At 44.0% G+C, this 25,579-nt stretch overlaps 1 protein-coding gene across 1 annotated transcript in view; it reads right to left on the bottom strand.

Annotated features, from left to right (window-relative positions):
* NCOR1 (nuclear receptor corepressor 1) overlaps positions 1 to 25,579 on the bottom strand; it is a 179,563-nt gene that overhangs the window by 117,909 nt on the left and 36,075 nt on the right. Inside the window, 7 exon segments of the mRNA XM_070735450.1 lie at positions 386 to 476; positions 2,054 to 2,226; positions 3,391 to 3,457; positions 5,613 to 5,665; positions 7,274 to 7,330; positions 18,803 to 18,916; positions 21,282 to 21,464. Coding sequence (XP_070591551.1) covers positions 386 to 476; positions 2,054 to 2,226; positions 3,391 to 3,457; positions 5,613 to 5,665; positions 7,274 to 7,330; positions 18,803 to 18,916; positions 21,282 to 21,464 — 738 coding nt within the window.

The raw sequence follows: 25,579 nt of genomic DNA, 5'->3' as shown, positions 1-25,579 counted from the left end.
ATAGATAGATAGATAGATAGATAGATAGATAGACAGATGATAGATAGATAGAGAGAGAGAGAGAGAGAGGCAGACAGACAGACAGACAAGATAGACAGACAGACAGACAGACAGACAGACAGACAGACAGAGATATAGATTGATTAACAATGGAAATTCTGGTGCCAACTGCGAATGTAACATCCAATGCTCTCTGTACCAAAGCCCTGGTTTTTTAATTTATTCATTTATTTTGCCAGCTCTAGCAATGGGCCAGCGCTATAAAAACCCGACAACCAATCCAGAGAGATCTAGGACCGGTCTCTCCAGGAGAGCATCTCCCCCTTCCTCTTCCCCCACACCTTCCCCGTCCCCGAACCTCCTGGGGGCAAGGCCTCGCTCTCACCTCCTGTTCCGACAGCCCGTCGATGATCTCGGAGATTTCGTGCTCGCTCCGAGCGATGGTGGCCGAAAGGCCGGTCCCTCTTTGGCCGACCCTGCAGAGGTGCCACAAGGGAAGAACGTCAAGGAGAAGAAACTTCGGATGATCTTCTGGGGTAGGTGGGGGCGGTGTTATGGTATAGATTTGTTTGCCAGTAAGTCCTTGACTTACAACTGTTTATTTATTCATTCATTCGACTTCTATGCCGCCCAATCCCGAAGGACTCCAGGCGGCTTACAACAATAATAAAAAATACAATATAAATGGATACAAAAGGATAAAAAAAGAAGTCAAACGTTAACTAAAACTAAAACATTATCTAAAACTAAAACCCCATTAAAAAGCTATTATAAAAAGGACAGTCACAATCATATACATACACACCATCCATACAGTTGGCCATCAGAGATGTAAATTTATGGCCCCCAGGCCTGCCAGCAAAGCCAGGTCTTCGTGGCCTTACGAAAGGCCGGCAGGATGGGAGCAGTACGGACGTCAGGCACTTGGTTCCATAGAGCCGGGGCAGCCACCGGGAAGGCCCTCCCCCATGGTCCTGCCAACCTGCATTGCTTTGTGAACAGGACCCGGAGGAGGCCGACTCTGTGAGCTCTTATTGGTCTCTGGGAGGGATGCGGCAGGAGACGTTCCCGTAAATAGCCTGGCCCTGAGCCATATAGGGCTTTATAGGTAATAACCAACCCCTTGAATTGTGCCCGGAGACTAATAGGAAGCCAGTGCAGCTCGCGGAGTGTAGGTGTTATATGGGTGTATCGAGGTACACCCATGACAGCTCTCGCGGCCGCATTCTGGGCTATCTGCAGTCTCCGAACACTTTTCAATGTAGAGCGCATTGCAATAATTGAAACGGGAGGTGATGAGGGCCTGAGTGACTGTACGGAGAGCCTCCTAGTCCAAGTAGTTTAGTGACAGATAAATAGATAGATAGGTAGGTAGGTAGATAGATAGTAAATTAGTGAGTGAGTGAGCAAGCGAGATAGAGAGATGGTAGAGAGATAGTAAACAGATAGACAGATACATATTACATAGGTAGGTGCAGGTAGGTAAGTGGGTAGGTACATAGGTAGGTAGATAGATGGATGGATGGATAGATAGTAAATAGATATAGTTAGTGAGTGAGTGAGTGAGTGAGTGAGTGAGTGAGTGAGTGAGAAAGAGAGAGATGGTAGAGAGATAGTACACAGAAAGACAGATAGATAGATAGGTAGCTATAGGTAGGTAGGTAGGTAGGGTGGGTGGGTGGGTGGGTGGACGGACAGAAGGACGGACGGACGGATGGACAGATAGGCAGACAGACAGATATGGATATTCTCCCATTCTGTGGGAATGGAAGACGAGTGCCGAATCCTTCGGGAGTGGGAGGCATACAAGTAATAATAATAATAATAATAACAACAACAACAACAACAACAATAAATGTTGAGGATGGATTAGGCCAGGGTTTTTCCCTAGTCCTAATTTCTGCCTTTGGAGATCAGGAGCCAAAGCAGAAAAGGCCCATCAGATGGAGGTCTTTGGCAGATGGGACCCCTGAGGTACCCTTCCTGCTGAGCACTATGGGATAGGTGGAGGGGGTTGGGAAGCGGGGGTCCGCCAGGTAAGAACCCGCCTTACCTTTGGAATCTCTCCTGCTGTTCCCGCTGCTTCCGGATCTCCGGGAACTGCTTCTCGTAATACTCCCGGGTTTTGCTTTCCTTGGCTTTTCTGCGGGGGTTGTTCTCGATCCGGTCCACCTTCTTCTCCCAGGCCTCCATCAGTTGGTCGTAGCGCTGGCAGATCTTCTGCTCCTGGGAATTCCCCAGAGACCAAAGAGACCGGGTCAGGGAGACCGAGAAACAGATGGAGAGGGAGGGAGGGAAAGGCAGAAAGAGAGAGAGAGAACGGGAGGGAGAGGGAGAAGGTGAAGGAGGGAGGGAATGGGGGGAAAGAGATACAGAGGGAGGGAGAGAGAAAGGGAGGGAGGAAAGGAGAGGGAGAGAGAGGAAGAGAGGGAGAGGGAGAAGGAGAAGACAGGGAGGGAAGGAGAGAGGGAGTGGTAAAGTGAGAGTGGGAATGGAGGAGAGATAGCGAGGGAGGGAGAAAGGAAGGGAGGAAAGGAGAGGGAGAGAGAGGAAGAGAGGGTGGGAGGGAGAAAGAGAGAGAGGGAGGGAAGAATAGAGAGAGTGGTAAAATGAGAGTGGAAGTGGAGGAGAGAGGGAGGGAGGAAAGGAGAGGGAGAGAGGAAAAGAGGGAGATAGGGAGAGAAGGAGAAAGAGAGGAAGGGAGGGAAGAAGAGAGAGAGTGGTAAAATGAGAGTGGAAGTGGAGGAGAGAGAGAGGGAGAAAAGGAGAGGGAGAGAGAAAAGGGAGAGAGGGAGAGAAGGAGACAGGGAGAAAGAGAGGGAGGGAAGAAGAGAGGGAGTGGTAAAATGAGAGTGGAAGTGGAGGGAGAAAAGGAGAGAGGGAGTGGTAAAGTAATAGTGGAAGTGGAGGAGAGATACAGGGGAAAAGAGTGAGAGGGAAAGGGAGAGGGAAGGATAGAAGAAGGAAGGAAGTGGGAGAGGGACAGGGAGGATGGGAGACAGGGTGAGAGAGAGGAAGGATGAAGGGAGGGATAGAGGGAGAAAGGCAGAGAGGGAACAAAGGTAGGAGGGAGAAAGAGGGAGAGGGAGGGAGAGGGAGAGGGAGGAAAAATGCTAGAAAGGGGAAAGAGAAAAGGAGAAAGGAAAGAAAAGGAAAGAAAAGGAAAGGGGGGAAAGGAAAGAGGAAAAAGGAAATGGAAAAAAGGAAAGGAAGAGGGAAGGGAAGGAAGCAAGGAAAGAAGGAAGAAAAGGAAGAAAAGAAATAAAGATAGAAAGAAAGAAGGAAGGAAGGAAGGAGGGAGGGAGGGAGGAAGAAATAAAGAAGGAAGCAAGAAGAAAAGAAAGAAGGAAGGAAGGAAGGAAGGAAGAAAGAAAGAAAACACACCCATACCCTTTGTTTTCTGGCATGATTCCGTCTCTTGAAAAACAAAATCAGCTTTTTTCTCATCACTTGGTTCCTAAAAAGACAGAAATGGGGGGGTGGGGGTGGGGAGGACAGACACACAAGAGTGAGAGAAGCTTCCTTCTCCCGTCTGGGACAAAATTTTACCTCAGAATTTTCCTCCTTCGCTTACAGAGGGTGGCGCCTCCCACAATATATTTGGCCCATGTGCTTTCGGGGGGGGGGGGGGGGAGAGAAAAAACTATATAGGCTGTATTGACAAAAGTGTTCGGGAAGGAGGTCCTTTCGTGCGTGGCAGAAATGACACCCGGTCCAACTCCTGCCTACCCAAAAAATTATCTATTAATAATTAATCCCCGGTCATTTGGCATCAGCCTTACGGAGAAATAGTTCATACCCCTGAAAACGCTATTTAGTCCTCAAAGAAACATAGAAACACAGAAGATTGACAGCAGAAAAAGACCTCATGGTCCATCTAGTCTGTCCTTATACTATTTCCTGTATTTTATCTTTCGATGGATTTATGTTTATCCCAGGCAGGTTTAAATTCAGTGACTGTGGATTTACCAACTGCGTCTGCTGGGAGTTTGTTCCAAGGATCTACTACTCTTTCGGTCAAATAATATTTTCTTACGTTGCTTCTGATCTTAGAAACATAGAAGATTGACGGCAGAAAAAGACCTCCTGGTCCATCTAGTCTACCCTTATACTATTGCCTGTATTTTATCTTAGGATGGATCTATGTTTATCCCAGGCACGTTTAAACTCAGTCACTGTGAATTTACCAACTACGTCTGCTGGAAGTTTGTTCCAAGCATCTACTACTCTTTCAATCAAATCATATTTTCTCACGTTGCTTTTGATCTTTCCTCCAACTAACTTTAGATTGTGTCCCCTTGTTCTTGTGTCCACTTTCCTATTAAAAACACTTCCCTCCTGGACCTTATTTAACCCTTTAACAATATTTAAATGTTTCGATCATGTCCCCCCTTTCTCTTCTATACTCTAGACCAGTGTTTCCCAACCTTGGCAACTTAAAGATATTTGGACTTCAACTCCCAGAATTCCACAGCCAGCGAATGCTGGCTGGGGAATTCTGGGAGTTGAAGTCCACATATCTTCAAGTTGCCAAGGTTGGGAAACACTGCTCTAGACTATACAGATTGAGTTCATTAAGTCTTTCCTGATACGTTTTATGCTTAAGACCTTCCACCATTTTTGTAGCCCGTCTTTGGACCTGTTCCAAATACTCAATCATAGAAAGATAAAAGATTGACAGCAGAAAAAGACCTCATGGTCACATCACAAAATATTATCGAAGAGGGACTTTATTTTACCAGTGGAAAAAAGAGGTGGAGATTAAGAATCTAATCTGTATTGTTAAGAGAATTAAATAACGCAGACAACACGAAGTTTATGGAGCGTCAACAAAATGTAAATAGCAGAAAACTAATAAAATCCTATAATTAAAAGAAAAGTCGAGGACTACCTGTAAGAGGATAAGTATAAAATAAAGCAGAAATTTAATCTCTTAAGGTCTTAGAAACATAGAAGACTGACGGCAGAAAAAGACCTCATGGTCCATCTAGTCTGCCCTTATACTATTTCCTGTATTTTATCTCACAATGGATATATGTTTATCCCAGGCATGTTTCAATGCAGTTCCCGTGGATTTACCAACCACGTCTGCTGGAAGTTTGTTCCAAGCATCTACTACTCTTTCAATGAAATAATATTTTCTCACGTTGCTTTTGATCTTTCCTCCAACTAACTTTAGATTCTGTCCCCTTGTTCTTGTGTTCACTTTCCTATTAAAAACACTTCCCTCCTGGACCTTATTGAACCCTTTCACATATTTAAATGTTTGTATCATGTCCCCCCCTTTTCCTTCTGTCCTCCAGACTATACAGATTGAGTTCATGAAGTCTTTCCTGATACGTTTTATGCTTAAGACCTTCCACCATTCTTGTAGCCCGTCTTTGGACCCGTTCAATTTTGTCAATATCTTTTTGTAGGTGAGGTCTCCAGAACTGAACACAGTATTCAAATGTGGTCTCACCAGCACTCTATATAAGGGGATCACAATCTCCCTCTTCCTGCTTGTTATACCTCTAGCTATGCAGCCAAGCATCCTACTTGCTTTTCCTACTGTCTTCCCACCCAATCACCCAGCCCGAAAATTGGAAAAGAAATATCCGTTATTTTCTTACGTTTTGATGTTCTCGTGGTACACTTTTGTGTCCGAAGGCTGGTTGTAAAGAGGCTGCGAGAAAAGAGAGGGAGACTGAGCTGCGTTGCATGCCCGATGGAATCGACACACAGCTCTCTCGGCTTATGGACTATGTAGTCGGGATCGACTCGCAAAGAGAGTTTTTCCCCATCTCTCCAACTATGTGTTAGAACAGACGTCTTCAAACCTGGCAACTTTAAGGCTTGTGGACTTCAACTCCCAGAATTCTCCAGCCAAGATAGTTTAAAGTTGCCAGGTGAATGTGTTTGTTTAACTATGAGGACTTTTAGATTGTAATTTTATTTGATTTCTAATATGTTTATATTACCTTTGTTGTACGTTGCCCTGAGTCTCAGGAAAGAACGGACATTGTTGTATAAAATTAATATACTGCTCAAAAAAAATAAAGGGAATACTCAAATAGCACATCCTAGACCTGAATGAATGAAATATTCTCATTGAATATTTCATTTGCACTACTATTCCATTTGCACAACAGCATGTGAAATTGATTGTCAATCAGTGTTGCTTCCTAAGTGGACAGTTTGATTTCACAGAAATTTGATTTACTTGGAGTTATATTCTGTTGTTTCAGTATTCCCTTTATTTTTTTGAGCAGTGTAGAATTTTTTAGATGAGGAGAGATAAGAGCCTCCCTTGAGTGAGTAATAAGAAAAGTTTATATATGATTGATTTTAAACATTATTGTTGTGCTTATAACTATATAGAAACATAGAAACATAGAAGTCTGGCGGCAGAAAAAGACCTCATGGTCCATCTAGTCTGCCCTTATACTATTTTCTGTATTTTATCTTAGGATGGATATATGTTTATCCCAGGCATGTTTACATTCAGTTACTGTGGATTTATCTACCACGTCTGCTGGAAGTTTGTTCCAAGGATCTACTACTCTGTCAGTAAAATAATATTTTCTCATGTTGCTTTTGATCTTTCCGCCAACTAACTTCAGATTGCGTCCCCTTGTTGTTGTGTTCACTTTCCTATTAAAAACACTTCCCTCCTGAACCTTATTTAACCCTTTGACATATTTAAATGTTTTGATCATGTCCCCCCTTTTCCTCCTGTCCTCCAGACTATACAGATTGAGTTCTTTAAGTCTTTCCTGATACGTTTTATGCTTAAGACCTTCCACCATTCTTGTAGCCCGTCTTTGGACCCGTTCAATTTTGTCAATATATTGTTTTATTTTATGGTGGAGAATTTTTTTAAAAAATATACCCAAAAATAAAGGGCGGCATAGAAATCGAACTAATAAATAAATAAAGTTTGAGGGCTTCTGTGTTAGAAAGACATTACGGCTAGCAGGAAGTGGAATTTGTTCTCCATTTTTATATTGAGAGGAGAGGGGGAGTTGGTAAACAGAGCAAACTCCCTCTCCTTCCTAAACTGATGATGTTCTCTACTTGGGTAATGAAACGTTTGCAAGAAAACAACCAAGCTCAGAGAGTACCAAAGACCCCACCCTCCTTCTCCTTTACACCACAAACTGTGCTCCCTTCAAGCACTGATGACATAACCTAGTTGGGTAATGAAATGTCTACAAGAAAAAAACCAAGCTTAGAGAGCACTTCAGTCCTCCCGCTCCCTCCCCCTTGTAAAAGCCCACTCCCCGCTACTCACCAGTTCCACCTTGGGACCCAGTCCTTCGAAAATCTTATGCGCTTCCTCTGCTTTTTTCTGCAACGCAAGGAAAAAGAGAAATTGCTTCTAAAATTTCAGCAATTCAACCTTCTTTTTTGGCCAATGTGTGGAGGAAAAATGCTCCTTTAAAACACAAGGAAGTGTTTTATGAATTGCAGGAGGCTTACGACCGTGACTGGAATTTCCGGTTGCTAAGCAAGACGGAGTTGAATTGAGTTGGCCCTGATTTTTTTTCCCTGCCACTGTTGTTCAGCGAATCATTGTGATTCTTACGTGAATTATGTCCCCATGAGGATACCTGAATGGTCAAAAATGTGAGGACCAATCCTAGGTCATTTAGGATTGGCCCTCATTTAAGTCAAAGTCAGAATGGCATTTTTTTTTAATGCCATTCCGACTTTGAATGATCATTAAAATGAATGGTTGTAAGTCCAATGCTACTAGTTAGTAGCCTTGCAAAAAGAATCAGAACATCAAATATAAGTTGAATAAACAAGACCTTACAGACAACCCCCTCTCTCTAAAAGACCTTGGAATACTTCTATCAAATGACCTCAGTGCCAAAACCCACTGCAACAACATCACCAAAAAGGCTTTGAAAGTTAGTTAGTTAGTTAGTTAGTTAGTTAGTTAGTTAGTTAGTTAGTTAGTTAGTTAGTTAGTTAGTTAGTTTATTTATTTGATTTGTATGTCGCCCCTCTCCAAAGACTTGGGGCGGCTAACAACAATAAAAAAGACAATGTAACAAATCTAATATTAAAAAATAATCTAAAACCCCAATTTAAGAGACCACTCATACAAACAAGCATACCATGTATAAATTCTATAAGCCTAGGGGGAAGGGAAAAAATTTCAGTTCCCCCATGCCTGATGACAGAGGTGGGTTTTAAGGAGCTTGCGAAAGGCAAGGAGGGTGGGGGCAACTCTGATATCTGGGGGGAGCTGGTTCCAGAGGGTCGGGGCCGCCACAGAGAAGGCTCTTCTCCTGGGTCCCGCCAAACGACATTCTTTAGTCGACGGGACCCGGAGAAGGCCAACTCTGTGGGACCTAACCGGTTGCTGGGATTCGTGCGGCAGAAGGCGGTCTCGGAGATAAGTTGTTAACCTAATCCTACATAGCTTCTGCTCCGACAATCTCATACTACTAACCAGAGCTTACAAAACTTTCGCCAGACCAACCCTTGAATACAGCTCATCAGTCTGGAACCCTCATTGCATCTTGGACATAAACACCCTAGAAAATGTACAAAGATATTTTACCAAAGAGCTCTTCACTCCTCCACTCGCAACAGAATACCCTATAAGACTAGACTTACAACCCTGGGTCTTGAAAGCTTAGAACTATGTCGCCTAAAACATGACCTAAGCCAGTGATTTTCAACCTTTTTTGAGCCGCGGCACATTTTTTACATTTACAAAACCATGGGGCACATTGAGTGGGGATGGGGGGGGCGGCTAAAAAAAGTTTGGACAAAAAAATTCTCTCTCTTCCTCCCTTTTGCTCTATTTCTCTCTCCCTCCCTCCCTCTTTCTTTCTCTCTCTTTCTCTTTTTTCTCTCTCTCCTTCCCTCTTTCTTTCTCTCTTCCTTCTTCTTTTTTGCTCTTTCTCTCTCCCTCCCTACCTCCCTCTATGTCTTTCTCTCTCCCACCTTCCCTCCCTCTCTTTCTCTCTTTCTTTCATTCTCTCTCTCGTTCTTTCTTTTTCCCTCTCTTTATTTCTCTCTCTCTCTTTCTCTCTGTTTTCTTTCTCTCTCTTGCTCTTTCTCTTTCTTTCTTTCTTTCTTTCTCTCTCTTTCTTTCTCTCTCTCTCTCTCTCTTTCTTTCTCTCTCTTGTTTTCTTTCACTCTCTGAGCTTCGCGGCACACCTGACCATGTCTCACGGCACACTAGTGTGCCGCGGCACACTGGTTGAAAACACTGACCTAAGCATAGCCCATAAAATAATATGCTTCAACGCTCTTCCGGTCAATGACTACTTCACCTTCAACCTCAACAACACACAAGCACACAACAGATTCAAACTTAATAAACAGCTCCAAACTCGACTGCAAAAAGTACAACTTTAGTAATTGCGTGGTTGAAGCTTGGAACTTCACTGCCAGACTCTGTAGTGTCATCTCCTAACCCCCCAAATTTTACCCTTAGACTATCCACTGTGGACCTCTCCAGATTCCTAAGAGGTCAGTAAGGGACGTGCATAAGTGTACCAACAAGTGCACCAATGAATCTGCGGAAAGGGGCGGCATACAAATCTAATTAATAATAATAACAACAACAACAACAACAACAACATGCCTCCCGTCCCCTGTCCTAATGTCTCTTTATGTCTTACTATCATCATGTATATGAATATTATTATCTCTAAAGTTCTTCTAATCTTTTATTCATGTATATTAATATGATTATTTCATATTCCTACATTATGTACTTGACAAAACAAATACATAAAAATAAATAAATGAATGAATGAATTTATAAAAGTTTGTTTAGTAAAAATTTAAAACTTACAACGGCACTACAAAATGTTTTTTTTTAAAGTGTTTTCCACACTTAAGACCGTTACTACACAGTCACATGATTTACAGGCTTAAAACTGACTCGTATTTATGACAGTCGCAGTGTCCCGGGGTCACATGATCAACTTTTGCGACCTTCTGACAAGCAAAGTCAATGGGAAAGACAGATTCACTTAACGACCATGTGGTTAACTTAACAACTGCAGTGATTCACTTAAAAACAGTGGCCAGAAGGGTTGTAAAATGGGCCAGAACTCCATGATGTATGTTGGGACTGGTTGCTGGGCATCACATAACTTTCATTTTCATGACAATTTTGTTGTATTTACAATGACAATAAAGTATTTACAGTGGTACCTCTACTTATAAACTTAATTCATTCCGTGACCAGGTTCTTAAGTAGAAAAGTTTGTTAAGTAGAAGCATTTTTTTCCCATAGGAATCAAAGTAAAAGCAAATAATGTGTGCGATTGGGGAAACCACAGAGAGGGTGGAGGCCCTGTTTCCTCCCAGGAAATTCCTAGAGAGGCCCCACGGAAGCTTCTCCCTGCCTTTTCCGGCCCTGTTTCCTCCCAGGAGATTCCTAGAGAGGCCCCACGGAGGCTTCTCCCTGCTTTTTCCGGACCTGTTTCCTCCCAGGAGATTCCTAGAGAGGCCCCATGGAGGCTTCTCCCTGCCTTTTCTGATTACAGTTTTGGAGGCTCGGGTTTGTAAGTGGAAAATGATTCTTGAGAAGAGGCAAAAAAAAAAAAGTCTTGAACACCCAGTTCTTATCTAGAAAGGTTCATAAATAGAGGTGTTTGTAGGTAGAGGTACACTGTATTTATATTTATATTATTCTATTATTAATAATTGTCCTTTGTGAGCAACAAAAACAAACCAAAGTCAACAGGGAAACCAGGTTCTTTTAACAACATTGCGTCTAACTTATCAACAGCGGGATTCACTTAACAACGGCAGCAAGAAAAATCGTAAAACAGGGCCAAAGTTCCCTTCACCCTCTCACTTAGCAACAGAAATTTCGGCTCAACTGCGGTCATTTGGTCAGACACTAGCGGTACCTGTTTTCAACTGGGATGGGGGGGGGGGAAATTGGGATTATTTATGGGGTCATCCCCCCCTCACTTTCATCTCCCTGGAGATTCTGGGAAGGGTTGAGTTGCTCTTTTCACCCGCTTGTATTCAGCGGAGTCCAGTTTCCACCGTAAACAGAAGGGAGGGAGGGCGGGTGAGGAGAGGAACTTGGCAGACTGACCGGGATACAACGGTTTGTTTGGTCTCTAAATAGCTCCAAGCGCTGAACTCCGAGTCCTGCGGTGTCCAGCCAAAGGACTGGAAGTTTTTAAAAAAGGGATTGGTCAGCCATTTGTTTGAAATGGTACACGGCTTTCTGTCTGAATGGAGGGCTGGACTAGAAGACCTCAAGGGGGACTTCCAGCTCTTTATTCCCCGGTGTTCTGCTCTCGTCTCCTCTCGTTTTTACTTTATTTTTTATTTTTATTTTATTTGTCAAGTACTTATTGGCATTATATACTGCTCACAAAAAATAAAGGGAACACTTAAACAACACAGCATAACTCCAAGTAAATCAAACTTCTGTGGAATCAAACTCTCCACTTAGGAAGCAACACTGATGGACCATCAATTTCACCTGCTGTTGTGCACATTCAACGTTGTAAGGAACAAAGGATTCAATGAGAATATTTCATTCGTTCAGATCTAGGATGGGTTCTTTGAGGGTTCCCTTATTTTTTTGAGCAGTGTACAAAGATATAACACTGTTTATATACATAAGATGGGTACTAATAAGAGAGAAACCTAGGACAGAGATGGTAGGCACACCCCTTAGGAATCGGGAGAGGTCAACCTCACTTGAGAGACAGTTGATTGAATGAGAATGGAAATGACTGTTTTTTTAATGGGTTTTGGGTTTTTTTAGATTTTAAATCTAAATGCCGGGGTGGCGCGGCAGGTAGAGTGCTGTACTGCCAGCCACTGAAGCTGACTGTAGATCTGTAGGTCAGCGGTTCAAATCTCATCACCGGCTCAAGGTTGACTCAGCCTATCTATCTATCTATCTATCTATCTATCTATCTATCTATCTATCTATCTATCTATCTATCTATCTATCTATCTAAATTTTATTTAATTTATTTATTTATTGTTAGAGTTGAAAGGGACCATGCAGGTCATCAAGTCCAACCCCCTGCCTGAGCAGGAATCCTAAAGCACCCCAGCCAAGTGGCAGTCCAATCTCCTCTTGAAAGTGTCCAGAGTTGGGGAGTTCACCACCTCCGCAGGCAGGTTGTTCCACTGGTTGATCGCTCTGACCGTCAGGAAGTTCTTTCTTACTTCTAGGTTGAATCTCTCCTTGGTCAGCTTCCAGCCATTGTTCCTCGTCCGACCCTCTGGTGCCCTGGAGAATAGAGTGGCCCCTTCCTCTCTGTGGCAACCCATTATATACCTGTATACAGCTATCATGTCCCCTCTGGCCCTCCTTTTCTCTAGGCTATCCATGCCCAGTTCCCGCAATCTCTCTTCGTAAGTCTTGGTTTCAAGTCCCCTAATCATTTTGGTTGCTCTTTGTAAATTTGTATGCCGGCCACAACTTGTGGTCGTAAGTTGAGGACTGCCTGTACTCTCAACCCCTCCCTTTCCACAAATCACCTGAGCTTTCAAAAACCCAGGGAAACAATCCAAGCTGACCGATCGTTGGCCTCTGACCGAGTGAAACCGGCCCCCGTTGCGCAACCTTCCAGCCCACATGGCACAAATACAGCCCAAAGGCAGGGAGAAAAGTAAAGGGTCACAACCCTCGCCAGGTTCATTTGAGGTCAACTGCAGAGCCTTGCGCAAGTCGAGCATGGCCTAATGCACACACTGGCAACAATAATTCCCATCAATACGGGAAGTCTCCCGCTTACAACTACGATAGAGCCCGATTATTATTTTTTTCCCAAAGCTTTTTTCTTCTTCCACATTCAACATGATAAAAGTCGGGTTCTACATTTAGGCAAGAAAAACAAAATACACAGGTGCAGTATATGTGGTACATTGCTCAACAGGAGTAACTGTGAGAGGGATCTTGGAGTCCTAGTGGACAACCGTTTAAATAGGAGCCAGCCGTGTGCAGCAGCTGCCAAAAAGGCCAACACAGTTCTATGCTTCATCAACAGGGGGAGAGAATGAAGATCACGTGAAGTATTAATACCACTTTATAAGGCTTTGGTAAGGCCACACTTGGAATATTTGCATTCAGTTTTGGTCATCATGGTGCAAAAAGGATGTTGAGATTCTAGAAAAAATGCAGAGAAGAGCAACAAAGAGGATTAAGGGACTGGAGGCTAAAACACATGAAGAACGGTTGCAGGAACTGGGCCTGGCTAGTTTAAGGAAAAGAAGGACCAGGGGAGACAGGATAGCAGTGTTCCAGTATCTCAGGGGTTGCCATAAAGAAGAGGGAGTCAATCTATTCTCCAAAGCACCTGAGGGTAGAACAAGAAGCAATGGGTGGAAACTAAACAAGGAGCAAAGCAACTTAGAACTAAGGAGAAATTTCCTGACAGAACAATTTACCAGTGGAACAGCTTCATTTCTAAGGTGGGACTAGAACTCAGTCTCCTGGTGATTGGCCCAAGGTCACCTTGAATAAAGGTGGAACTAGAACTTACAGTCCCCTGGTTTCTAGTCTAGCGCCTAATCACTAGACCTAACGGTCTCTTTTTAATGTTTTTATTGATTTATTTTATTGATTTATTTATTAGATTTGTGTGCCGCCCCTCGGAGCAGCTTCCATACAGTGTACAAATCTAACTGTTAAAAACAAACAGTTATAAAAGCCCTTATTTAAAAATAGCCATACAATCATAACCATACATAAAGCAGGACAGGCAGGGGAATCAATTTCCCCATGCCTGATGGCAGAGGTGGGTTTTCAGGAGTTTGCGAAAAGCAAGGAGGGTGGGGGCAGTCCTAATCTCCGGGGGCAGCTGATTCCAGAGGGCTGGGGCCGCCACAGAGAAGGCTCTTCCCTGGGTCCCGCCAGATGACATTGTTTTGTTGGTGGAACCCGGAGAAGGCCAACTCTGTGGGACCTAATCGGCAGCTGGGATTTTTCTTCCCTACTGTTGACCACTTCTCACAATCCACTGCGGTTCGGTGGCCTATAAAGGTAACGGTGTTCCCCTTATATATAGGTGCTAGTCATTCCCGACTCTAGGGGGCAGTGCTCATCTCTGTTTCAAAGCCGAAGAGCTGGTGCTGTCCAAAGATGACTCCGTGATCACGTAGCTGGCATGACTTAATGCCAAAGGCGCACGGAAGGTTGTTTGGCCGGTGGGACTATAAATCTCCATAAATAAAATAGCTGTGTCCAGTTCTGGAAACCTCACCTACAAAAAGATATAGCCGCCCCGAGTCTATGGAGAGGGGCGGCATACAAATCTAATTAATAATAATAATAATAATAATAATAATAATAATAATAATAATAATAAACATCGCCATTGCAATCCCAGGAGACAGCAGAATTGAGGAGAAGCAGCTAGAGAAATGAGTGAAATACGAAGATCTAAAAATCGAGCTGCAACGACTCTGGCATAAGCCAGTGAAAGTGGTCCCGGTGGTACTTGGCACGCTGGGCGCAGGGCCAAAGGATCTCAGCGGACATTTGAAAACCCTCGGAATCGACAAAATCTCCATCTGTCAATTGCAAAAGGCCGCTTTACTGGGATCGGCAAACATAATTCGCCGCTACATCACGCAGTCCTAGGTGCTTGGGAAGCGCCCGACTGGGGATGAAATACGAAATCCAGCATAGTGATCTCATTTGCTGTGTTGTACTGACATAATAATGGATAAAATTGAACGGGTCCAAAGACCGGCTACAAAAATGGTGGAAGGTCTTAAACATAAAACGTATCAGGAAAGACTTCATGAACTCAATCTGTCTAGTATGGAGGGCAGAAGGGAAAGGGGGGAGACGATCGAAACATTTAAATATGTTCAAGGGTTCAATAAGGTTCAGGGGGGAAGTGTTTTTAATAGGAGAGTGAACCCAAAACAAGGGGACACAATCTGAGGTTGGTTGGGGGGAAGATCAGAAGCAACATGAGAAAATATTATTTGACTGAAAGAGTAGTAGATGCTTGGAACAAACTTCCAGCAGACGTGGTTGCTAAATCCGCAGGAACTGAATTTAAACATCCCTGTGATAAACATAGATCCATCCTAAGATAAAATACAGGAAATGGTATAAGGGCAGACTAGATGGACCAGGAGGTCTTTTTGTGCCGTCAATCTTCTATGTTTCTATGTTTCTAAGAGTAGTAGATACTTAGAACAAACTTCCAGCAGACATGGTTGGTAAATCCACAGGAACTGAATTTAAACATGCCTGGGATAAACATAGATCCATCCTAAGATAAAATACAGGAAATGGTATAAGGGCAGACTAGATGGACCAGGAGGTCTTTTTGTGCCGTCAATCTTCTATGTTTCTATGTTTCTAAGAGTAGTAGATCCTTGGAACAAACTTCCAGCAGACGTGGTTGGTAAATCCACAGTCACTGAATTTAAACATGCCTGGGATAAACATATATCCATCCTAAGATAAAATACAGAAAATAGTATAAGGGCAGACTAGATGGACCATGAGGTCTTTTTCTGCCATCCATCTTCTATGTTTCTATGACCCACAGCCAGTGTCCGTCTAGGGCTTTTCCTCACTCAGCTCCGAGCATGTTTGCAAAACAGGGCAACGGTTCAACAACCAAAGAGGAACAGCCCATGTTTTTTTTTAAAAACCCCACATTTAGGCTGCTCTGTGAAGCTAACCTGGGTCTCCTCAGGCCAGAATTGGGAGGAGAGGCCACCCGGAAGGCTGTTTCCAGCTGTTGACTAGACCAGGAAGGAGGAAAAACACATCGCAGACAGAGGCGGAAATGACTTTTGAAAAGCTCCCAAGAAAACGGGAGAAGCGTCCCCAGGAGCCGAGTTCGATAGAAGGGCGTCGTTATTAAGTTTACTTTGATCATAGCTGACATGCTGCCAACCTCGCCTACACATGTCCGTCAGTCCCTCGTGTTTAACTCTTTGCGGACAGGGAAATTGAACTATTTAGAAAGACCTAAACAGATTAACACTATGGGCCCACACTAACAACATGATGTTCAACGTCGACAACAGCAAAGTCCTTCACCTTGGTAAAAAAAACACCTAGACACACATACAGTCTGGGAGAAACCCCACTTAGCAGCAGTAACTGCGAAAGAGATCTCGGAATCTTGGTGGATAATCAACTAAACATGAGCCAGCAATGTGCAGCAGCGGCCAAAAAAGCCAACACCATCCTAACCAACCTAACCTAACCTAATCATCCTAAGCTGCATCAACAGGGGGATACACTCCAAGACCAGGGAAGTCTTAATACCACTCTACTACGCCCTGGTCCGACCACACCTGGAGTACTGTGTTCAGTTCTGGTCACCACACTTCAAAAGAGACATTGAAACTCTGGAGAAGGTGCAAAAAAGAGCAACCGAAATGATTAGGGGACTAGAAACCAAGACTTACGAAGAGAGACTGAGGGAACTGGGCATGGATAGCCTAGAGAAAAGGAGGGCCAGAGCGGACATGATAGCAGTCTACAGGTATACGAGGGGTTGCCACAAAGAGGGGGGGGCACTCTATTCTCCAGAGCACCAGAAGGCCGGATGAGGACCAACGGTTGGAAGCTGACCAAGGAGAGATTCAACCTAGAAGTAAGGAAGAACTTCCTGATGGTCAGAGCGATCAACCAGTGGAACAACCTGCCTGCGGAGGTTGTGAACTCCCCAACTCTGGACACTTTCTTTTTTTCTTTTTTTTTTAAATCTCTTTATTAATTTTTCTTATATCATTCCCATCACATATTATTTTGAATTACAGATTATACATATTCTCAGTTAACATTCTGACAGTAAGTTTTGACCGGTTTCATTTCATTATATACATTGTATTTCATATTTTTAAATTCTAAAATCTATTACGTTCATTAATTATACACGGTAACTGTAGGTCGTTTCAACTCTGGACACTTTCAAGAGGAGATTGGACTGCCACTTGGCTGGGGTGCTTTAGGATTCCTGCGCAGGCAGGGGGTTGGACTTGATGACCTGCATGGTCCCTTTCAACTCTAACAATAAATAAATAAATAAATTAACAGAAGGACAAGAGTTTTGGAGCGATCCTGGAGGAATTCTAATCCATCCTCTGGTCAGGGGAGAGAACCTATCCCCGTCATGGCAAAATTATGGCACATGTGCCACCGGCGGCACCACGGAACCCTCTCTGCCGCCGCGCCAGCTGTTGCCCAGGTCAGCTCCACCACGCATGTGTGTGTGGCTGCCGCCGGCCAGCTGATTTTCGGGTATAGTAATAGCATTTAGACATATAAACACTTCATGATGCTTTCACAGGCCTCTCTAAGCAGTTTACAGAATCCATATACAATGGTCCCTTGACTTTCGCGGGTCCGACTTTCTCGGAAGGGCTACACCACGGGGTTTCCTGCGGCCGCCCGATGTATATGTGAGTATTGCATTAAAAATCAGAACATTTATTTAAAAATATTACAAATAATTAATAATAATAATAATAATAATAATAATAATTTATTAGATTTGTATGTTGCCCCTCTCTGAGATTAATTCTAACATTAAAATATGTAAAATATGAAAACCTGAATACGTCATTACTTGAGCAGAGTGAGACATCCGGATGCTGATTGGCCGAAATAGCCGTTTAACACATTGACAGTTGGAAACTGCAGTTTAATGTTTCCAAATGTAAAATAATGCACTTGGGGAAAAAGGAATCCTCAATCTGAGTATTGCATTGGCAGTTCTGTGTTAGCAAATACTTCAGAAGGATTTAGGGGTAGTGATTTCTGACAGTCTCAAAATGGGTGAGCAGTGTGGTGGTGGGGGGGGGTAGGGAAAGCAAGTAGGATGCTTGGCTGCATAGCTAGAGGTATAACAAGCAGGAAGAGGGAGATTATGATCCCGCTATATAGAGCGCTGGTGAGACCCCATTTGGAATACTGTGTCCAATTCTGGAGACTTCACCTACAAAAAGATATTGACAAAATTGAACGGGTCCAAAGATGGAGGGTCTTAAGCATAAAACGTATCAGGAAAGACTTAGAGAGGGCTGTAAAGCACAGTGAAGCAGGACATAAATCTAAATGCTAATAGATGGGTGGTATACAAATTAATTAATTAAAAATAAAATAAATAAGCCCCAACCCCAAGTCATGAGGAATCCCAATTTTTCCGCAGTGTCGCACAAGAAAACACAACACCGCAACTAACCCCAAACTCCAAAATCTTCAACCTTAAATTATCTACTGTGTGTTGACCCCTCCCCTTTCCTAAGAGGTCTGTAAGGGGCCTGCATAAGCGCACTATTGTGCCTACCATCCCTGTCCGACTGTCCTGTTATCCTTTTTATCACTACTTTCTACTTTGTTATGTTAATACAAACTATAATTCTATGCTTGTTTGACAAATATATCAAATAAAATAAAATAAAATAAAATAAATAAAAAATAAAATAAAGTAAAAAAATAAAACAAAATAATAAAATAAAATAATAAAATAAAATAAAATAATAAAACAAAATAATAAAATAAAATAATAAAATAAAATAATAAAATAATAAAATAAAATAAAATAATGAAATAATGAAATAAAATACAGTAAAATAAAAATAATAATAAAATAAAATAAACGAAACGAAACAAAACAAAACAAACTAAACAAAACTCCGGGAATCACAAGAGTTTGAGAGGGGCTGAGAGGGGGGGGCATGGATAAAAGGAGAGGCACCTGTTGAGGAGGACCTCAAGACCCAACGAGAGAGACTCCCCCTCCGCCCACCCATCCTCTCCATGCAAAGTTCCCCTAGCAAGACTAAGCAAGGGGGAGGACCGGAGAAGGGAAGGAAGCGTTACCCGATTCTCATCGTAGATGATCTGCACAATGCTGCGGTGTTTCTGCTCCACTGGCGGAGGCGAGACGGGCTTCTCCGGTTCAGGCGGTTTGGCCGCTTCTTCCTCCAGCTGTTGCTAAGAGACAAGAGGGGGGGGAGAGGAACGTCAGCCCCACACGCGTAGGCACTGAGTCAGAGAGAGAGAGAGAGAGGGCAAACATCTGGAGTGGCCAGATGTTGCCCTGGTAAGTTTGGAGGGAGAGGCATGGCTCAGCCATTGCAAACACTGCAGTATTGGTACAGACTTAGGGCGAGAGAGATAGAGAGATAAAGAGAGAGAGAGCGAGTGGGTCTATTCTAATTCAATTCTATTCTATATTCTATTCTGTTTTATTTTCCATTCTATTCAATTATTCAATTCGATTCTATTATTTTCAAATTCTATTCTATATTCTATTCTGCTCTGTTTTATTTTCTGTTCTATTATTCTATTCTATTATTTTCAAATTTTATTATTTTTAAATTATTCTATATTCTATATGTTGTATTCTGTTCTGTTTTCTATTCTATTGTTCTATTCTATTCTATATTCGATTCTGTTCTATTTTATTTTCTATTCTATTATTCTATTCTATTTTCTGCCGTCAGTCTTCTATTCTATTCTATTCGATTCTATTCAGTAAAGCTTTTGATACCGTTCCACATAAAGAACTTATAGATAAATTAGTGAAGATTGGACTTAATCCCTGGACAGTTCAGTGGATTTGCAGCTGGCTGAAGCGTAGACATCAGAGAGTTGTTGTTAATGGCGAGTATTCTGAGCAGAGACAGGTTACAAGCCACAAGGGTCTGTTCTGGGTCCTATTCTTTTTAATATGTTTATGAGTGACATAGGGGAAGGTTTGGTAGGGAAGGTTTGCCTATTTGCCGATGACTCTAAAGTGTGCAATAGGGTTGATATTCCTGGAGGGGTCTGTAATATGGTAAATGATTTAGCTTTACTAGATAAATGGTCAAAGCAATGGAAACTGCAGCTTAATGTTTCCAAATGTAAAATAATGCACTTGGGGAAAAGGAATCTTCAATCTGAGTATTGTATTGGCAGTTCTGTGTTAGCAAAAACTTCAGAAGAGAAGGATTTAGGGGTAGTGATTTCTGACATTGATCAAATTGAACGGGTCCAAAGATGGGCTACAAGAATGGTGGAAGGTCTTAAGCATAAAACTTATCAGTAAAGACTTCATGAACTCCATCTGTATAGTCTGGAGGACAGAAGGAAAAGAGGGGACATGATTGAAACATTTAAATATATTAAAGGGTTAAATAAGGTTCAGGAGGGAAGTGTTTTTAATAGGAAAGTGAACACAAGAACAAGGGGGCACAATCTGAGGTTAATTGGGAGAAAGATCAGAAGCAACATGACAAAATATTATTTTACTGAAAGAGTAAGTAGTAGATGCTTGGAACAAACTTCCAACAGACGTGGTTGGTAAATCCACAGTAACTGAATTTAAACATGCCTGGGATAAACATAGATCCATCCTAAGATAAAATACAGGCAGACTAGATGGACCATGAGGTCTTTTTCTGCTGTCAATCTTCTATGTTTCCACGTTTCCATTATTTTCAAATTATTCCATATTCTACATTCTACATTCTATTCTGTTCTGTTTTATTTTATTTTCTATTCTATTGTTCTATTCTTTTCAAACTCAGATAAACAAACAAAGAGTGAACAACAGCCTAATCAAGGCCAAAGAGAAACCCCCACTCCCTGCTAGTACTGATGATGTTATATAGTTGGGTCATGAAATGTCCACAAGAAGACCACCCAGCTCAGAGAGCATCAAGGACCCCACAGTCTTCCTCCTCCTCTTTCCTTCCTTCCTCCCTCCCTCCCTCTTCCTCCTCTTCACTCTCTTCTAGCACTGATGCTATTTTCTAGTTGGGTCATGAAACGTCTGTAAGAAAACATTCAAGCTCAGAGAGTACCAAGGACCTTCCAGTCATCCTCCTCCTCTTTTCCTTCCTCCCTCCCTCCCTTCCTCCTCCTCCTTCCCCTCTTCCTCCCTCCCTCCCTTCTTCCTTCCTACCTTCCCTTTCTCTTCACTGCCTTCTAACAATGATGCTATTAGCTAGTTGGGTCATGAAACGTCTGCAAGAAAACCACCCAGCTCAGAGATCACCAAGGACCCCACAGTCCGCTTCCTCCTCCTTCTCCATTCCGCAAACCCTGCTCCCTTCTAGAACTGGTGATGTTACCTAGAAGGGCCTTCTCTGTGATGGCCCCACTCCCTGCGGAACAATTTATCTGCATTGGAAATAAAATGTTATGGATCTCCTCTCTGGTCCATCTGGTGGGATTAGCTCTGCTGGGTTTTAACCTTTGTGAAGCCATCCGGAGTCAATACGAGCGAGTTGGACGGCCGTGTCTATTTTCTGAACTACGTAAAATCAGACACCCTCCCCCCCCCCCCCTGGGTTCTCCGCAAATGGCTGACCTGTTTTTTCTTCAGTTTGAGGATCTGCTGCTCCACTTTGGCGATCTCCCGGTCAACCCGGTCCATGCTCTGGATGAGCTCTTCCTTGGACAGCTTGGAGGGGGAGGCATTCTGGTCATCCCCGCACGACTGGCTCGACATGGGCGACAGAGGGCCCTCGTGCTTGCCTCCGAAGATGGGCTCCTGCCATTTTGAAAGAGAGAGTGGGGGAGAGAGAGGGAGAATGAGGGAGGGAGGGAAAGAGGAAGAAAGAATGAATGAGAGAGGAAGGGAAAGAGGGAGAGGGAGGGAGGGAAAGAAGAAGAAAGAATGAGAGAGAGAATGAGAGAGAGAGAATGAGAAAGAGAATGAGAGAGGGAGGGAGGGAAAGAGGAAGAATGAATGAGAGAGGGAGAGAGGGAGGGAGGGAAAGAGGAAGAAAGAATTAGAGAGAATGAGAGAGGGAGGGAAGGAGGGAGAGAGAGGGGGAGGGAAAGAGAGAGGGAAAGAGGAATGAATGAATGAGAGAGGGAGAGAATGAGAGAGAGAGGGAGGGAAAGAGGAAGAAGGAATGAATGAGAGAGAGAATGAGAGAGGAAGGGAAGGAGGGAGAGAGAGCGAAAGAGGGAGAATGAATGAGAGGGAGGGAAAGAGAGAGGGAAAGAGGAAGAATGTATGAATGAGAGAGAGAATGAGAGAGGGAGGGAAAAAGAGAGGGAACGAGGAAGAAGGAATGAATGAGAGAAGGAAAGAATGAGAGAATGAGAGAGGGAGGGAGGAAGGGGAAGATAGAGGGAAAGAGGAAGAAGGAATGAATGAGAGAGAGAGAGAGAATGAAAGAGGAACAGAAGGAGGGAGAGAGGTGGAAAGTGGAAGAATGAATGAATGAGAGAGGGAGAGAATGAGAGAGAGAGGGAAGGAGGGAGAGAGGTGGAAAGTGGAAGAATGAATGAATAAGAGAGGGAGAGAATGAGAGAGAGAGGGAAGGAGGGAGAGAGGGGGGAGAGAGAGAGAAAGAGGAAGAATGAATGAATGAATGAATGAATGAGAGAGGGAGAGAATGAGAGTGACAGAGAGAGAATGAGAGAGGGGGGAGAGAGAGAGGAAGAGGAAGAATGAATGAATGAGAGAGAGAACAACAATGAGAAAGAGAGGGAGGGAGAGAGAATAAATGACAGAAGGAGAGAATGAGAGAGGGAAGGAAGGAAAGAGTCCCTTTTTAAATAAGTAATTATAAGACAGTGAACACATAAAATACTTTCTCCTCCTATTTTCATCACAACAACATTCCTTTGTGGTAGATTGGCCTGGGAGTAATTGGCCCAAGGTCACCCAGATGGCTTTTAGACCTGAAGCAGGACCAGAATTCAGTGTCGCCTGGGGATTGGTCCAAAGTCACCCAGCCAGCTTTCGTGCCTAAAGCAGGACTAGAACTCCCAGTCTCCTAGGGATTGGCCCTAAGTCACCTCGGTGACTTTCATGGGTAAATTGGGACTGGAACTCACAGTCTCTTGTTGTTTGGCCTAAAACCATCCAGTCGTCTTTCATGCCTAAGGCAGGATTAGAACTCATCATCTCCTGGGGATTGGACTAAAGTCACCCAACCAGCTTTCAGGCCTAAGACAGGACTAGAACTCCCAGTCTCCTGGTAACTGACCCAAAGCCATCCAGCTGGCTTTCATTCCTAAAGTGGGACTAGAATTCACTGTCGCCCGGTCTCTAATTTGATACCTTAACCCGGTGATTGATTGATTGATTGATTGATTGATTAATCAGATTTGTATGCCGCCCCTCTCCGAAGACTCGGGGCGGCTAACAACAATAAAAAGACAATGTAAACAAATCTAATATTAAAAATAATCTAAAAAACCCCAATTTAAAGAACCAATCATACATACAAACATACCATGTATAAATTCTATAAGCCTAGGGGGAAGGGAAAATTTCAATTCCCCCATGCCTGACGACAGAGGTGGGTTTTGAGCAGCTTACGAAAGGCAAGGAGGGTGGGGGCAATTCTAATCTCAGGGGGGAGCTGGTTCCAGAGGGCCGGGGCCGCCACAGAGAAGGCTCTTCCCCAGGGTCCCGCCAGACAACATTGTTTAGTCGACGGGACCCGGAGAAGGCCAACTCTGTGGGACCTAACCAGTCGCTGGGATTCGTGCGGCAGAAGGCGGTCCCTGAGATAATCTGGTCCGGTGCCATGAAGGGCTTTATAGGACATAACCAACACTTTGAATTGTGACCGGAAACTCATCGGCAACCAATGCAGATGGCGAACCTATGGTGGCACCTGGAGCCAAATTTGCTGGCACGCGAGCTGTTGCCCGAGCTCAGCTCCAATGTGCATGTGTGTGCTGGTCAGCACATTTTTGGCTCACACAGATGCTTGGGAGGGCATTTTTTGCTTCCAGAGAGCCTCGGGGGGGGGGGGGGGCTTTGTACCCTCTCTCAGAGCCTGGGGAGGGCAAAACACGAGCCTACTGGGGCCACCAGAAGTTGGGAGACAGGCAGGCCGCTTTTGGCCTCCGGAGGGCCTCCAGGGAATGTGGGAAGCTGTTTTCGCCCTCCGATACATTGAATTATGGATGTGGGCACTTGTGCATGTGCAATACTGATGCCCACATTTTTTGGGCACCTGAGGAAAAAAGATTCACCATCACTGCCTTAACCCCCAGAACAGTGGTTTTCAACCTGGGGGTCGGGACCCCTTGTGGGGGGCTCAAATGACCGTATCACAGGGGCCGCCTAAGACCATGAGAAAGGACAAATTTCCCCGGTGTTAGGAGCTAAACCTTCTATTCTGGCGCCTTGGAACATAGTTTTACAATCCGACCAATGAGGCGTTTACACTGGGGGTGTCCCTCTGACCTTCCTGCCAATCAGCTTCAAGCTCTAGTTGGAAGGATTGGTGCTAGACTTATGATTGGGGGCCACCACAGCACGAGGAACTGCATGAAGGGGTCACGGCATTAGAAAGTTTGAGAACCACTGCGCTAGACCAAACTGGCTCTCGGACTATATCTCTGATGCTCATAGGGAAGCTTCTTTAGGATTATGGATGGGTGTCAACAGACTCAAACTCAACCCTGATAAGACGGAGTGGCTGTGGGTTTTGCCTCCCAAGGACAATTCCATCTATCCGTCCATCACCCTGGGGGGAGAATCATTGACCCCCTTAGAAAGGGTCCGCAACTTGGGCGTCCTCCTCGATCCACAGCTCACATTAGAGAAACATCTTTCAGCTGTCGCGAGGGGGGGCGTTTGCCCAGGTTCGCCTGGTGCACCAGTTGCGGCCCTATTTGGACCGGGAGTCACTGCTCACAGTCACTCATGCCCTCATCACCTCGAGGCTCGACTACTGTAACGCTCTCTACATGGGGCTACCTTTGAAAAGTGTTCGGAAACTTCAGATCGTGCAGAATGCAGCTGCGAGAGCAATCATGGGCTTCCCCAAATATGCCCATGTTACACCAACACTCCGCAGTCTGCATTGGTTGCCGATCGGTTTCCGGTCACAATTCAAAGTGTTGGTCATCACCTATAAAGCCCTTCATGGCATCGGACCAGAATATCTTTGGGACTGCCTTCTGCCGCACAAATCCCAGCGACCAGTTAGGTCCCACAGAGTCGGCCTTCTCTGGGTCCCGTCGACTAAACAATGTCGTTTGGCGGGACCCATGAGAAGAGCCTTCTCTGTGGCGGCCCCGGCCCTCTGGAACCAACTCCCCCCAGTTATCAGAGTTGCCCTCACCCTCCTTGCCTTTCGTAAGCTCTTAAAAACCCACCTCTGTCGTCAGGCATGGGGGAATTGAAATATTCCCTTCCCCCATGGCTTATAGAATTTATGTATGGTATGACTGTATGTATGACTGATCTCTTAAATTGGGGTTTTTAGATTTTTTAATATTAAATTTGTTTACGTTGTCTTTTTACTGTTGTTAGCCGCCCCGAGTCTGCGGAGAGGGGCGGCATTCAAATCAAATCAAATCAAATCAAATCAAATCAAATCAAATCAATCAATTATAACACCTGTCCATGCCACATGTCCACCATCAAAGAGAGGTGGTCCACAGAAAGCAGCCCAGGGAGCAGATGAGAGCAAGAACAGCTGGCGACGGGCAGGAAGGTGAGGCCAGATGTCAACAAAGGACAAAAAAAAATACCAGCCCTGCCACCTCTCAACCTTTGCTCGGAAAACACAAGTTAAACATTAATCGCCCGCCAGGCCTTTTAAACTTGACCTGAAGTCAGACAGCAAATACACCGCTCAAAAAAATAAATAAAGGGAACACTTAAACAACAAAATATAACTCCAA

Source organism: Erythrolamprus reginae, chromosome 1 (genome assembly GCF_031021105.1).
Source record: "Erythrolamprus reginae isolate rEryReg1 chromosome 1, rEryReg1.hap1, whole genome shotgun sequence".
Lineage (NCBI taxonomy): Eukaryota > Metazoa > Chordata > Lepidosauria > Squamata > Dipsadidae > Erythrolamprus > Erythrolamprus reginae.
The sequence above is the reverse complement of the archived record's forward strand: the minus strand, read 5'-3'. Positions and strand labels throughout refer to the sequence as shown.